The sequence below is a fragment of the Rhinatrema bivittatum genome, chromosome 12 (assembly GCF_901001135.1).
Source record: "Rhinatrema bivittatum chromosome 12, aRhiBiv1.1, whole genome shotgun sequence".
NCBI classification, from domain to species: Eukaryota; Metazoa; Chordata; class Amphibia; order Gymnophiona; family Rhinatrematidae; genus Rhinatrema; species Rhinatrema bivittatum.
The window spans coordinates 52,556,774-52,573,253 of record NC_042626.1 but is presented as its reverse complement, the minus strand read 5'-3'; the positions used below and the strand labels follow the sequence as shown (position 1 = coordinate 52,573,253).

Genomic DNA, 16,480 nt, shown 5'->3' with positions numbered 1-16,480 from the left:
ATAGACTGCTGGAAGGAAGGAAAGGCTTGAGATAGCGGAGAAATTATTAGTATAAACAAAGCAGAGTCCGGGCTCTTATTCTGGATTTAGGGGTAATATGGAGATCAATTGCTCCAAAAGGAAGTTCTGTCGACTATTGTGTGTCATGGGTATCTGAGAAGGCTTGGCGGAAAAGCCAGGTCTTAAGTTTTTTCTTAAATGTTAGTAGGCAGGGTTCCATTCTGAGGTCAGCTGGGATGTTGTTCCAGATAGTTGGGCCTGCTGTTGAAAAGGATCGGTCTTTAGTTGAGGTGAGACGTGTGGCTTTTGTAGGTGGGGTCTGTAGGGTTCCTTTATATATTTCTCTAGTCGGTCTGTTGGTGAGGTGGAGATTGAGGGGGAATTCGAGGTCCAGATGCAAGTGATTGTAGATGGCTTTGTGGATTAAAGTGAGTGATTTGTGGAGGATTCTGTACTTCACTGGGAGCCAGTGTAGGTTACGTAGGATGGGAGATATGTGTTCTCTCCGGTTGGTGTTAGTCAAGATTCTTGACTCTCCGCCTGTCGAACCAAGAATATAAAGAGTTATTTTCTGTAAAGTCCTGGCCATTTTAATTGGCCCCCAGCAGAGGGCTTTCACTGCAAGGACCAGACTGGGTAGCTTGGATGCAGTGCCAGTTAAAGTTATAGCAATCACTGGGCCCTGCCTTTCCTGGGACCCAACGTGGAGACCCTGGGAGGTGGTGTTGAGATGCAGTCTGTATGTCAGTTGGGTAAAATGGAACAAAACTGGAGATTTTGGAGGGTGAAGGCTACTTACTGTAAATGAAAGTGAGCGGGCAGTGGAAGACTGTCTGTTGTGAAGGTCCTGATGTTAGTCATCCGTGTTCAGGATGAACAGTCTGCTGACTCCGGCAGCTGTCCCACTCTCCTCCCCACAGCAGTCCTCATAAGAGCATTAGAAGTGTCATGCTGGGTCACACATCAAGCCCAGCATCTTGTCTCCGACAGTGGCTGGTCTAGGTCTCCCAGTATAATATACCACAGTATACCTCATGATATGGCTGTAACTTTATTTTATCTACAAGTGTTTCTTGCGCCCAGGGCCAGCACATTTGTGTTGCATCTCCTGTGTCCCCCCCTTTCCACCACCACCACCCTCCTTGTAGTATTGCTTAAGGTCACAGAAACAGCAGACATTTCAGATAACCCCCTTTTCTCACCTTCTACTTGCGTGTGGCTGATATAAAATACAAAAGAGGCCTCTAGGTGCCCCTTTCGCCTCTCTCCCATTGGAGAAAGGTGAATAGTGGAGTGCCCCAGGGATCTGTTCTGGGACCACTGCTTTTTAATATATTTATAAATGACCTGGAATTGGGGACAGCCAGGGAGGTGATAAAATTTACCGATGACACAAAATTATTCAAAGTTGTCAAATCACAAGAGGATTGTGAGAAATTGCAAGAGGACCTTGCAAAACTGGGAAACTGGGCATGCAAATGAAATTTAATGTGGAAAGCTGAAAATGATGCACTTAGGGAAGAGTAATCCAAATTATAGTTACACAATGCAAGGTTCTATATTAGGAAAAGGATCTGTCATCATTGATAATAAGTTGACATCTTCTGCCCAGTGGGGTAGATTTTCAAAGGGTTACGGGCGTAATATACGTGTGTAACCCTTTAAAAACCCTCCTGCGCGCGCCGAGCCTATTTTGCACAGGCTCGGCGGTGCATGCAAGCCCCGGGACGCGCTTATGTCCCGGGGCTTTGAAAAAGGGGGGGGGGGGGGAGGGAGCGTGGTGCAGGTCCGGGGCGGGACTGAGGCCTCCGGCACAGCGGGGGATGGTGCACTGGCAGCCGGCCGGCGCGCGCAAGATACTCCTGCCAGAGGCAGGCGTAAAAAGTGAAATAAGGTGGGGGGGATTTAGGTAGGGCTGGAGGGTGGGTGCGGAAGAAAAGTTCCCTCTGAGGCCGCTCCGATTTCGTGTGGCGGCCTCGGAGGGACCGGGGATTTCGGAGCAGCCTTGGAGGGAACAGGGAAAGCCATAGGGGCTCCCCTAGGTCTCGGTGCGTGCAAGGTGCACAAGTGTGCACCCCCTTGCGCGCGCTGACTCTGCATTTTATAACATGCGCGCGGCAGCATGTTATAAAATTGGGTGTACATTGGGTGTACATTTGTGCGCGCCGGTTAGCACGCACAAATGTACCCCGCGCGCGCCGAATCGAAAATCTGCCCCAGTGTGCAGCAGCAGTCAAGAAAGCAAACAGAATGCTGGGGATTATCAGGAAAGGATTGGAGAATAAAACAGAGAATATCATAATGCCTCGGTATCGCTCCATGGTGCGACCTCATCTTGAGTATTGTGTGCAGTTCTGGTCACCACCTCTCAAGAAAGATCTAGCAGAATTAGAAAAGGCACAGAGAAGGGCGACCAAATGATAAAGGGAATGGAACAATTCCCCTATGAAGAAAAGCTAAAGCGGTTAGGACTCTTCAGCTTGGAGAAGAGACGGCTGAAGGAAGATATGATAGAGGTGATATGATATCATATAGATATGATATGATATATCATATAGATATCATATCTATATGATATATGATATCATATAGATATCATATCTATATGATATATGATATCATATAGATATGATATCTATAAAATATTGAGTGGAATGGAACGAGTAAATGTTAATCAGTTGTTTACTCTTTCAAAGAGTACAAACACTAGGGGACACACAATGAAGTTACCTAGATAATACATTTAAAACTAATAAGAGAAAATAATTTTTTACTCAATGCCTAATTAAGCTCTGGAATTTGTTGCCAGGGGATGTCGTGAAAGCTATTAATGAAGCTGCTTTTAAAAAGGTTTGGACAAGTTCCTGGAGGAAAAGTCAATAAACCATTATTAAGGTGGAGTTGTGAAAATCCACTGCTTATTTTTGGAATCTGCCCCTTGGGATCCTGCCAGGTACCTGTGACCTGGCTTGACCACTGTTAGAAACAGGATGCTGGGCTTGTTGGACCTTTGGTCTGACCCAATATGGCATGTTCTTATGTTCAAAACAAAGGTTTGTAGAAGGTATTTCTGATTAAGTTTCTATGTCTCTGTGACTTTGATGGACACCCCCCCCCCTCCCCCGGTGCTCCCTGGGGAAGAGAAAGGTGGTGCATGTTTTTCCCACAAGTAGGGAGAAGCTTCAGGGGGACAAAATGACATCCAGGACCCAGGTTACACTCAGTGCCCCCCTCTCCCCTTTCCCTTGTGGGACCTGCAGACTGACTCAAAAAGGCATCCAGGGCAGTCTCCCTTGCAAGGGCCCTGTGTCTGGGAGACAGTGTGCGTAAAGGAGAGTGTGTTTGAGTAAAGGCAAATGTTCAGCAAAGAGTATGAAAGGGATTTGCCTGAGTAACCAAGCAGCTCTCCGGATAAATTCCCTGGGCCAAAAACTGCATGTATTTCTTGGCGGTGGGGAAAAAGGGCAGAGGAGATAAATTACACCCAGGGACTTCATTTTGAAATCCCTGCGCACACTTTACCGCACGTAATTTGCACCCACTATAAGGCCGATGCAACCTCTGCCAGTGCTTTTGTAGCTGTGATCCCTGCCGGCCTTCAACTTAGGAAGGGACACCGTGGGGGGGGGGGGGGGATTTCCCTTTTGAAAAATGACAGACCTGCCAGATCCTCGTGGAGTTCGAGAACTGCCCCCATTATGATGAAAGGTGTGCTAAGGGAGAAGCCGGGACGCCGCCCCCATGAGCTTCTGCAGTGGCAGGGCCTGTAATAGGACTGTGCTCTGTGATGATCTTCTGCAGGGGGGTATCGAGTTGGGCCGGGCCCCAGTGCCCTGGACCTGACATCACACTTTCCCCATTGCCTCCTCTGTCCTAACTGGAATATCAGAACACCGGTACAAACCAGGGAATACCCAGAGCTGGGACCCAGGCTGCACCAAGATCACACGGGTGGGTTGGGGAGGGGGTGCCAGAGCAGGCAGGCAGACTCCACAACACCAGGGCAAGTTTACTGGAAAGCGGCCTTCGCATAGGCTTTTTAATGCCTTTGACACAGTGAATTATTGCTCTAGCTTTGTTTCTGCACAACACATCTCTTTTTCTCATTGTTCTGCTGAAAGGGTTTTTCTTTATTTCACAGCAGGAGACCCATTCCTGCTGGTACTCAGATTACAGGGAAGTAAATTAAAGCTAATTTATTTTTTTTTCAAACCAGGCAATTTCCTCTGTGGAATGAAAATATGTGAACTTGGAAAGCAGCATTAATTAACAGGATGAGGTGGTTTTGTTTGTGTTTAAATTATTCAGATGCTTTTTGGCTTTCAACTTTCCATTTTGTTCATGAGGTAATACTAGTTATGGACTGGATGTTTTAAAAGCTCAGAAGAAATCAAGGAAGTGGTAAACTGAAGAATCCCTCCCACCCTTCTTTCCCCTGAAAAAAACTGGCTTCAGTAGAATCCAAAATATACAGTTTAACAAGTTCTTAGACCAAACATATGCAAGATGCATTTCATGAATATTCTGCATCTCTTGGATAGTTCTCCAGCATTGAACTGAGCACATGGGAGCAGATGTCAGGAGGACAGACAGATTCTAATCCTGACACATTTAGTTTATCAGTACTGCTGCTGACAGACTCCAAGATCAGAGGTGGGTCACTTCAGATAATTGCAGTTGGCTAGTAATATTATCACTCTTGTTTCATTGTACGCCTATGTATGGAGTTACTGTGCCGTAACCCTACTACTCATAAAATTACTGATGCCTACTATTAAGCAGTTGACTGGGAACATTCCAAAGAAATGTTGTGTCACTAATAAAGGAGGCCAGGTTCTGTGTAGCTATGCTTATGCCCAGAGTTATTCTTTACTTTTCAATAAAAGCATCCTTGGGGAGGCATTGCAGGTGTGGGTATGCAGGACATGGAGATTTGCACATCGGTGATGCTGAAGCACATCATGTCTAAATCAAAAACCTATCAGATTTTCCAGTGACCCCACAGCCAGAGCCAATATGGAAAGAAAATATCAACAGTCACTGGCCTGACCGCCCAAGGTTTTATGACTGATTTTTCTAATGGAATTCCTTATCTTGTGCTTCACCTGCAGCTTTTCTCTTTTGAGTATTTTTTTTCCATTTGAGCTGGCAGTTTCCTCCTGTTCCTCTGAGCCTCCAGCCCAATCAGAACTGAGGCTGTGATCTGGCACTGGGAGTCTTCATTCACAGCTACGCTAGGATCGTTTCACCAAATTTTTCTAACCCACCCAACCATCAACGGCTTAAGAAATTTTTAGGATAAATACAAACACCTCTTCCCATACACAATTTTTTGGCAGAAAAATGTATAACTACATCCTACACCTGGCTAGAAGAAAGAATTTCATCCTCACCTAACTGCTCCTGTCTCTTTCATCCCACATTTTGTGGCAAATAAAATTGTTATCCCTTTCCTGCCTGCCTCTGTATTAACTCAGCTATCTCTGCCTCCCTTTTTTGTCAAACAAACAGAAAATCACTTCCCTGTCTTTGCAATGCACTTCAGCTGTGCTAGTTGCAAATTAGAAGCAACTCAAGGCACATTGGGAGCTATATCTCATCCTTGCTCCCAGTCAGACTGCTTAGGGCCTTCAGGAATGGCAGAGCCCAATGATGCTATAACCTTAAACCAGCACTGCATCCAGTGTACTTAAACTGGTCCTTGTATTGGGCCCATGCACCAGGGCTCTCTCTGGAATCTTGCAATCCCAGGCCCTGAATTTGACCACCTTAAGCAATGACCATGACTCCCTCCACCCGGGGGCTGTGAGCGCTGCAACGCCCCCAGCCCTGGCCAACCTGAAGGACAGAGGATCCAACCCAGGGACTGAGCTGCAGACCTTCCACATGGATCTTTCTCTTTTGAGTTTTGGTCCATCTACCCAGCCCACCAGCCAGAACCAGGGCACTAGACTAAATTCACTCCGCTTACTCCCAAAAACATTGACATTGCCCCTTTTGTATAGGAAAAATAAATCATTATAGCATGAAATACTTCCTAATGATGAACGAAATTAAAATATACGTAGGTAACCTATAACATCCCAGTTAGACTTGACATGTCATCAGTGTTCAAAGATGTGGCAAGTCAATGAAACAGCAGTAACTGTTCCCTTTCTGCTAGTACATAAGAGTCCATTGGTACTGACAGTCCTGTAATTACTTTATTTATAACATTTATATTCTGCCGATCTACAAATCTCGGCGGATTACAAAAGTACAAACATAAAATAGTGGCAGACATAACTTAACATCTATAAACAGTAGCAATATAATATAATAAAACACTTCAATAAAACTAATAAAATAATCAGAAACACATAATAGTACTTAAAATAGCCATTCCTGTTCACAACTTCCCTCCTTTGTTATACCCACTTCGTAAGCTTGTCTCAAGGCTCTGTTTTATGCGCTAATGAGAAAAAAAAAGGGTTTTCAGGCGTTTCCTGAAACGTAGAAATTCATTTTCAGACTTCAGGGAATCAGCTGGCTCATTCCAGAAAATGGGGGCCCTGCTACCCCAAAGATTCACCCTCTCCAGATTCTTTTAGCTGAACCTCTAAATGAAGGAACCTTCAAGAGGTTCTTAAACGAGGAGCGTAAAGAACACGAGGGATAGCGGTCAACAAAGTCAGAGGAAAAACAAGGCGCAGCCATTCTGTGTGTGTGTGTGGGGGGGGGGGGGGGGACGGGACACCTTAAAAAACAAAGATAAAATATTGAATCCGCCGGAAGATAGGGAGCCAATGCAAATCTGCTAACACCGGTGAAATATAAGACCGTAATGGGCAACCTGGAATCAAACGTGCAGCAGAATTTTGTATTAGTTGCAAGGCCATTAATGTAGATTGTGGTAAAGCCAAGAAGAAGGGAGTTACAGTAATCAAACAAGGATAAGATCAAAGATTGAGTAACTACCTGAAAATCCGCATACCCTACAAAAGGTTTCAATGTGCGAGGAAGAGAGAGTTAAGAAAAGGAGATCTGAATCAATGATTGGACCTGTGGACAAAGGGTAAGAGAAGAATCTATGATAATCCCTAGGTCTCGAATCTGTGATTTAATCGGAATCATGGAACCTGCAAAAGTCCAAGAAGTAGGAGCATCACTTACCTCAGAGTGAGATAGCAAAAGGATCTCAGTCAGCGATATTCAAGACTAAGCTGTTGTCTGTAAGCTTAATAAGCAGTTCATTGTCATTGTCACAGCAGATAATAAATTCCCAGATTTGCAGGCCGATTCAGTAAAAGTCACGGGAGAGCAGGCAAGCGCCCACTCTCCCGGCGCGCACACATGCCACTCTCCTATGCGCGTGATTCAGTATTTAAATGAGGGCCCACGGTAAAAAGAGGCGCTAGGGACACTAGTGTGTCCCTAGCGCCTCTTTTTTGACAGGAGCGGCCGCTGTCAGTGAGTTTGACAGCCGATGCTCAATTTTGCCGGCGTCGGTTCTCAAACCTGCTGACAGCCCGGGTTCAGAAACCGGACACCTGCAAAATTGAGTGTCCAGTTTTCAACCCGTAAGCTGCGGGCGATTTAAAAAAAATTTTTAAATTATTTTTAACTTTTGGGACCTCCAACTTAATATCGCCATAATATTAAGTCGGAGGTTGTACAGAAAAGCCGTTTTTACTGCTTTTCTGCGCACTTTCCCGGTGCCAGCAAAAATTAACATCGGAGCACACTGTACTGTATCGGCCTGTTGGTTTGCAAATGAGAAATCCAAATGAATCGTACAGAGCTGACAGCATGAAATGACCAACTGTTCCAAGGAAAGAAATGAGAAGGTCTGCATTTTAGAAAGTATTTTCATCACCACAAGGAAGAAAATCCCCATGGACCAGATCCAGACCCTTGTACTGGGTTACTTGTTCAAAAATTGTAGAATTTCACTTTTCTTCAAAAGATTTATACTAAAGTGTTTGCACTGGAATTCAAAGCGTTGGCCCAAAATAAAGTTTTGATGCCAATCTCCCCAGCTTCACCTTTTCTTTTGGCTGGCTAGTAGCCCCCTGGACTTTCAGCCTGCTTGGAACCTGCCCTAGCTTGAAATGGCAGCATTTTGTTGACTTTTCTACTGTTGGGCACATCTGCAATATTTCGACGTTAAAGGAAAACTATTACAAATTGACTTGTACCGATGTAAAATGTATTATGTGTTATCACTGACATTTCAATGCAGAAAACCTGCATCCCCAAGTATTAGGAATGTCCTGGTGGGTAGAGCAATGGTCTGATAACCATGGAAACCAGGGCTCAAATCCCACTTCTCCTCCTGTCGCACTTTGTGACCTTGGGCATGTCACTTGACCTCCCGTTGCTTCTGGCACCACAGATTATAAGCTGTTTGGGGAAGGGACTTTAACCTTTATGTCTAATAGTAGCATTAATACTATTACATTATGATTCGATTGCCTAGTTGCATTCCTGTTGCTGCCCATTACCCCTCTGATTACACTCTGAACTGACAGTATTGCTCCTTTAAGCTGTTCCATGCAGTTGATCCCTGTGGGCCATTTTTGGAATTTCCATGCTGGATGATTCCAGCTGTGCCCCAGAAGGCCAAGTGGAATGTTGGGCTCGGAATGATCAGATCTGCCTCTTTTTGAATGAAAACGACAAACAGTGGCACATCGGAGAGCAAAGCACGCGGAGGCAGCCAGCAAGGGGGGAGGGGGGTTCTCCCGTCGCTCCCCCAACCCCACAATCCTCTTTCCGCTAAAATGCATTCCCACAGCATCTCGAATCCCTGGTTCCCCTACTTGTTTTGCAGGACTTCAGAAGAGCATCAGTGGAGCTCTCTGAATGCCACGAGCAGCAGAGGGCGGCTGTCCACCCCTGCCCAGCAAGAGGATTCGAAAGCCGAAGACCTCCTCTGTGTAGTTCCTACGATCATCTTCTTTTTAACCGTCAGAATTATTTTGGAAAGGTAAACAGCTCATCACCATACATGTAAGATAGGTGTCAAAAGCTTTTAAAGGTGTGGAGGTTTAGTAGCCATAATGGGCCAGCCTGGAGAAAACAGGTGGGGGGGGGGGGGGGGGACCGTTTGAAGGACCCATAAAAAAAAAAGATGATGCAGCCCACGAGCTTTTGAGACCACTCAGATGCCTTCTTCAGATGAAATGTTCTTAAAAGGGTCAGGTTACGAGATTTTTATTTTTAAGGCAGTTAACACAGACGAGCAAGACTACAGCAGTACAGCTGAAAAGCTATTTTAAATAATGCCCACGGCATCTTTCATATTTTTATATAATTCCTTGGAAGGACAAAGCATCAAAAGTTTGTGATGGCTCTTCTTGCTCTGTCATCCTCATCACTTTGGAATCGAGTAAGTTCGGCTGGTGGCCCTGCCCATCCGTGCCCCCCGCCCACCTTACCATATGTGTCAGCACTGCTTGCATTAATTTCCCACAGACATTCTGTGCTGTAGCACTCCTTTAATACACCCACAGTGTGTACATCACATAAACACGGGTGACTTAAGGGGAGACCTTCGAAAACTGGGAGTATTCAAATGTCACCCGAAATGTAAGACATTTAAACAAAAATCTTTGGAGATAACTAAAAGCAAACCAATAAATAAGCAGGCAGTAAGAATAAATAAAGAATTATGAAAAGAGTAGGGCCTGATATATAGTATGTTGTTATGACATGCCCAAGGGATGGTATTTATTTATTTGTTAGACTTTTATATACCGTTGTTTTAGACTAGCCGTCACAACGGTTTACAAATATTTCAAACATGTACAAATTCGAGTAAAATATATCAAACAAAAATCTAAATGTTGTCCTAAAACACAGTAAAGAAAGCATAAAAAGCATAATGTAATTCTATGATCCTAAAAACAATAAATCAATTAAAATGTACAAATTAGATAAAAAGTCAATAATAAAGCATAAAAACGCTATGTAAAATACGGTCTTAAGAACAATTAATAAATCAATTAAAAGTGTATAAATTAAGTAATAGTCTATAGAAATAAGGATTTATGTCCTGGTTTAAGGGAAGACTACTGCATCTTTTAAAAGAACATTTCTGTAAATGAACACTTTGCTTGCTTACCATAAAGGCGGCAGGCTTTTGGTGATACGATATTGGTCTCCTTTTCAAATGTATATATATATATAGTAACACTAAATATATATTGCACAACCCCAATAGAATTTTGTACTACTTTCAAACAAATTTCCAATGAAATGCTTTTATTAAATTCCTTATAAATATATTGCACATGCTATTAGACCATCACCCCTATTAAAAAAAAATCAGCAGCCCCGCATCTTATTATAACAATGCTCTTCTATGCATAATAATTCTCAATAATCCTTTTTCATGTTATTAGGATAAACGCCACCTTTGAGCAACAACTTAAAGTTCTACTTATGAGTTTTTCTTATAGATGCTTTTTCTTCTTCCCGACATAGGATGTTCAGGGTTTGTTAGTATGCCATTGGGTTCTTCTGCAAACACTCAGGGGCAGATTTTTAAAGGAGCGCGCGTGGGGTACATTTGTGCGCACTACCCGACGCACACAAATGTACACCCGATTTTATAACATGCGCGAAACCCTTTGAAAATCTGCCCTATATATTTAGTGTTACTGTGTAATCTTTTGTGCATATACCTGGAAATTTGATAGGTGCCAGAGTGGTTTGTTTTGAGAAGGAGGGTGGAGGCCAAGTGGTTTCACATTTTTATAGATCTACAGGGAGTGGACCTTAGATAAACTCTGGTTACTTTGGGGCCACTGTTGGAGAGAGGATGCTGGGCTAGATAGATCATTGGTCTGACCCAGCTTATGTTTTCATGAAACCCCTCACCTCTGATCTGAAGCGACTCCGGCATAGCTTCCTTCAGCATGCTGTTCCAAGGACCCATGATTGAACTTCCTCCGACACTGCACTGCATTTATAGGTCCCCTAGCTGGGACTTCCAGTGGCACTGGCTGATGATGTCACATCCTCCAGAAGTATATAAAGAAGTCTCTTGCAAATAGCCAGAACCTTAGCAACAGGTCTCCTGGTGCCCTTGTGGTCCTATCCTTGTCTCAGTATTACCTTGTGCTTGTGTTCCTGTTTTGTTTCCTTGTGTTATCCTTCCTTCCCTGTGCTTTGTTCCTTGTCTGCCTGCCCTTGCTCCTAACCCTGCTTGTTTCCCTTCCTTGTTTGTCCGGTTGGCCTTGTCTGTCTTGTCTATCCTGTTTGTCTTGGACTGACTACCTGGATCCTGACCCTGGTCTGGCCTCTGACCTTCCTCTGTCTGCTGCCTGTCTTGACTTCTTGCCTGTTACCCATTCTGCTGTCTGCCTTGACCTCTGGTCTGTTACCTGTTCTTCTGCTGCTGCTTGCCATGACCGTTGCTCAGATTGGACTTTCACTCAGCTTAGCCCCAGGGACCCACCTAAGTCCTGCCAGGTGCCAGAGTCCAAGGCTCAACCTGTGGGAGAGGCGGCTGGTATAGGTGAAGCTCCAGTTGGTCCCGCCTATGGGCTTCTCTGTCAGCTGCCGGGTTGGGCCTGGTGAGTTTGCTCAGTAGGTGGTGCCAGCTATGCCGCAGCACCACCACCCACTTCCTTGATAGCAACCCAGTTCTTAAATATATATATTTAATGTGGAGCTGTGATGGAGGGACTGTGGCATTTTTGTATTTCTGTTCAAATGCAGTCCCTGTGGTGATATCATTGCAGCTGCTTAGGCAGAATAAGAGCAGATGTCAAGGTCCCACTGTCACCCTACTACATGAAAATAAAATAAAAAAGGATCCCTGTATCGAATGAGTAACTGATAGTTCTTCTTGGGCATTATATCCATTATATTTTATGGTCCATGTTATATCCTCCCTTCCAGCAGATGGAGACAGGCACCTTACCCACAGAAATCTGCTGTCTGAATGTTACCCTCCCTCAATCTGCCTACTATTGCATATTGTTCCAGCCACATTTGGGAGTAGGCCGTGTTCCCTGGGGTGTGACTGGACAAATAACACACGCAAGTTATATTTTCAAATCAAGGACGGTTATTTTCAGTGTCAGAAGCAACCTGCTCAAATAGCCCATGGAAAAAGTTTCAAAAGGGAAAGCATGTGCTTACCTTCCTTTTAAAATCTGGTGCAAAGTCCATAGGTACTCATATACTGAGCACCAAAAGCTGAGAATTAACCAGATGGTTGAGCCTCCTAATTCATTCCATCTGCTGCAGCTATTGATTATTTTAATTCTACTCCTTTTTTTTTTTCTGCATTTATAGATTGGTTTGCAAAGTCTTTGCGCGATGTTGGGGTTCTGACCAGGGCAGCCCCACCAAGCCACAGCCCAGTGCTACGCTGGAGACAGCATCCGGTGACACGCATAAGGTGAGACCCGTGGATGTGGGGCAAACCTGTAAATTATTTGCAGAGGATGGGAGCATCCTGCAGTGCATGCAAATCTTTCTCATGTATATTCATTACAGATATCCTGAAAACCAGCCCTGTTTTTGTGGCTCTTGAGGCCCAGAGTTGGCCACTTCTGCTATATGTAGTGCTACTAGATCAGGGGCAGGCAGATCCAGTCCTGGAGTGCCACAACCAGGGCTGGTTTTCAGGACATCCACAATAAATATGCATGAGATAGATTTGCACACAGTAGAGGAAAAAAAAAATTTAAAGCAGATTTAAAAACCTGGCTGTTCTCTTGTGCATATTCCGAAAGCAGTCAAAACACTTCCATTTAGTTTTAGAGCAGTATTTTAGACTTTCTTAAGATACATTAGTTTTATATAATATAATTTTAGTGCCTTGATGTAGGTATTTAATTTAAATGTATTAAGGAAGTTACATTTTCATTTTATTATATTTATAATTGCAATAATTGTTTTGGTTTTAGTATTTGTTTTATTAGGAAATCGGTTTATTTTATTTTGATATCTTATTGTATTTATTGACTGTGATTTTACTGTCAGTTTATCATTGTAAACCGATATGATGGAATTCCCGATATGTCGGTATATAAAAGCAATAAACTATAAACTAAACTATAAACTTGAATCCATCACTGGATATATATGCTTTCTCATTAGGAAAGAGAGCAATTCCTAACCTAAGGCATAAATAAATTACTTGTTAATTGCCCTTTACCCTTTAAAAATAAAGTCCCTTTACTTCAGTCCTAGCCAAAGGATTACATTCTGGCTCTCGTTTTCCCCCAAGGTCAAAGTTCAAATCCCACATCTGCCACTGTCATGCTCCGTGGTCTTGGGCAGTCACTTTATCTTCCATTGCTATAGAATTCCACGCAGATTGTGTAAGCTCTTTAGGACGGGGATTTGTGCCCATGTGTCGTTTGCCGTAGAGTACTCTGGTGCCGTGTTAAAACTGCTAAAATAAATAAACAGCCCTACATTAGAGTTTGCGCAAACTGGCAGCTCTGGATAGATCAGGTCACTTTGCCAATGCCTTCTATAGCCCAATATTACAATCTGTACCACATCCCGTCATGAGTTGTTACAAATGTGTCAAATGCCATATTTGTGAACTCAATAACCATAAAGTACATTTTATTCTCTGACTAATCATTAAAACCTCTGTTCTACAAAATTCCTGAGCTGTGTAAATGGCCATGAATCCAAGCATTTTGTATGTAACATTTTCTTCCAATGCTGCAAAAACGAAAAAAAAAAAAAAAACATTTGATCTTGAGCCCAGACTGGGAAAAGCTTGGCTAAATATAAAGCTTATTTATTCTGGTGAATGATGTTTTTGGGAAGTGGGTGCCCCTCTGATTTTCACCGAATACCCACATATGCAAACAATTGTAACTATGCAATAAATCCATTTTATTTGCTTGATTACAAGAGTGCCAAGCACTTTTTCTATGGGGTAGACCCTCCCATAATAAACCTTCTTCTAATGAAGCTGAGTTCTCCAAATTAATGTGGCTGGGAGGCTATGTTAATCTGAGCAACAAATAATACAGATTGCAGCAAAGCTCACAGAGACCTGGTTTCTGGAGGGAGGCTTTTGATTAGTCCTGTATTTTAAACCTTCATCCTAATGCGCTGTGGGATTTGTAGTTCCTGCTTCCTCAATTTGGAATTAGTGCTGCAGGTGAATATATTGGGGGGAAGGGGTGCACTATCATAAAATCAGGGCGAGTCTAAAGTTTTCCTCCAGAACCTTTGTGCCAGGTCAGAGCAGGTTTCAGATCTGGAACCTTTTTGAACTTGCTTTCTCTTCCCCTTTGCAGATGGTGTGGAGGGTAGAGGCCATCACTAGCCCTCAACTGGTTGCTTTTTTTTAAAGAAAATTTCCACCTCTGGCCCCTCTGTCTCACGTAGGCTATAGGTTTCTCCTGCATGTATCTGGAAAGAGAGCTAATCTCCAAGGGCACCTTGTGTAATTTCCCGCATTGCGGTCCTGAGACTGAGGATGGCAGATGCCCCGGTTAAAGAGGATTTCCTATAACTTGGAAACCTTTCTCTGTCTTCTTACAGAAACCCCACAAGAAGCATCAGCATGACCTGGCCAGACAATTCAAACAGCAAAAACTTCAGGACCAGCTCAGCATTGAAAAAAAAATTGCTGAGAGCATGTATGTAAAAAGCTTACTAGCGTTCTCTTTTCCTCTCTCTTTTCCCCTGCCTCTGTTGATGCCTGAACATACAATCATTGATTGACTTAATACAGTCCTGGGACCCATTGCATGCATGGACTTCTAGTACTGATGGCCCTAAGAAAAGCAGGCACTACATTTCCCTGCATGCAGAGGGGTAAAACCAGTCCTGGCCTTTCTTCATTGACATGGAGCCAGCTGGCAATCCTACCAGAGCATCACACCTTTATCTTCCCTTGTTCAAACAACCTGGAGGACGACTTCTTTACTGCAGCCTCATGAGACAAATTAATCATCCAGATTTAAAGTGATGCCATCTGGGCTGGTGAAAATCCTGCCGGCCTTCGTTTACAGCTGTGTTGGGGCAAGAATGAGTCGGAAATTAGAGTAAGAGGACTGACTTTTGTTGTTTCAGTTTGCAGGTGTTAGTGCTTGTGGTGTGCCTCACTGCATGCCTGCAGTTTCCATTAAAAAATAAACCTAAAAATGTCAAAAAGAAACATAAATTGTAGCTAAACATTTAGCAACAACAAAAACAAGAGATTTCTCTTGGAGAAGTTGTCAGATTATTCATTTTAATATATGGAGCACGCTGACAATACACCGGCCTTTGAAGATGCAGACCCATCCATGGCAGAGCAGTAAAATCACCAGGTTTAAGATGAACATTTATCAAACTGAATAGAAGAAGATTTACTGGGCAGCTTTTAGAACACGTAGATTCCACCCAAAATTAACTTCCTAGGAGGGTTTCTAGTAGAATGGATAGACCCTTGGCTTTGATGCCTGAGGTCTGTGACCTAGCTAGATTCCTTTCCGTGGATGGCAGATTTAACATAAGCTTATAAAGCTGATCACACATTATCACATCAATACAAATACCACCAAAAGCATTGTAGGTGTGGACACTCATTCTAAAGGATATGTGGACTTACAGGGGGGGGCAGGGCGCTGATGCTGCAGTGCATTCTTAATTTCTCTCCTGCCCCCGCAAGCATCTGTATAGCCCTTGGCACAAAGCTGGTGCTTCTACATGAGAAACAGCATTAACGTGTGGAGATGTGCTCATAAAAGCCCCTTTAGATGGAGTCCTCCCGCTGTCGCTGGCTTTAAAGAATTCCCCTCCCTCTAAGAAGCAGGTTCAGCTGCATGGAACCGGCAGGTGCATGTAACTGTTGTGTATTAACCTTTCTTGTGCAGGTGGAGGCTGCTCTTCTACAGCTGGGCGGTCATCTATTCTTTCAAGTTTCTGGTTAAGGTAAAGCAAACAGAATCTAAATACATAAATTATTGAGCCTGGGCAGAAGGGGGGCAATGAAAGGAGAAGGGTCTTCTTCTTTTTTTGGGGGGGTTGGGGGTGGGGGTAGGGGAATATTGTAGCCGCGTTCTCTTTGAGGGAAAGTACTTAAGGGATGCAGGCACCTGTCGCTGATAGGCACCCGCCACTTGCAAGGGCTGGCAAAGAGTGCAACTCATGTTGCTTTAACTGCAAACAAAATAACACTGCTTTGTTAAACTGCCCACCTTGGGAGCCTGAGGATCTCCTTATCTGGAACAAGAATTACCAAACTTGAGGTCTGACCTGCCTTTAGGTTGTGCAAGCCTCTGATGTTGTCACAGTCTGCTGAATTTAGGGATTCTTTCCCTCTTGGATTACTTTGAGACCTTCCCTGAATCTACATCCTCACCCCTCCGTCTTCTTTGGTCATCCCCAGCTGTCCTATCACACTCTCCTGACCTGGGAAAGCTGCAGGGAGTGCTGTAGGATTACAGTTTTGTTCACTAGGACTGCATCGCCTCCCCCCCCCCCCCCCCCCACACACACACACACACAGAGAGAGAATGGGAAA

General features: G+C 43.8%; 1 protein-coding gene across 1 annotated transcript in view; it reads left to right on the top strand.

Annotated features, from left to right (window-relative positions):
* LOC115074054 (ceramide synthase 6-like) overlaps positions 1 to 16,480 on the top strand; it is a 32,510-nt gene that overhangs the window by 4,387 nt on the left and 11,643 nt on the right. The window contains exons 2-4 of the mRNA XM_029573150.1: positions 12,289 to 12,394; positions 14,512 to 14,609; positions 15,831 to 15,888. Coding sequence (XP_029429010.1) covers positions 14,608 to 14,609; positions 15,831 to 15,888 — 60 coding nt within the window. The 5' untranslated portion in view covers positions 12,289 to 12,394; positions 14,512 to 14,607. The remainder of the gene's footprint in view (positions 1 to 12,288; positions 12,395 to 14,511; positions 14,610 to 15,830; positions 15,889 to 16,480) is intronic.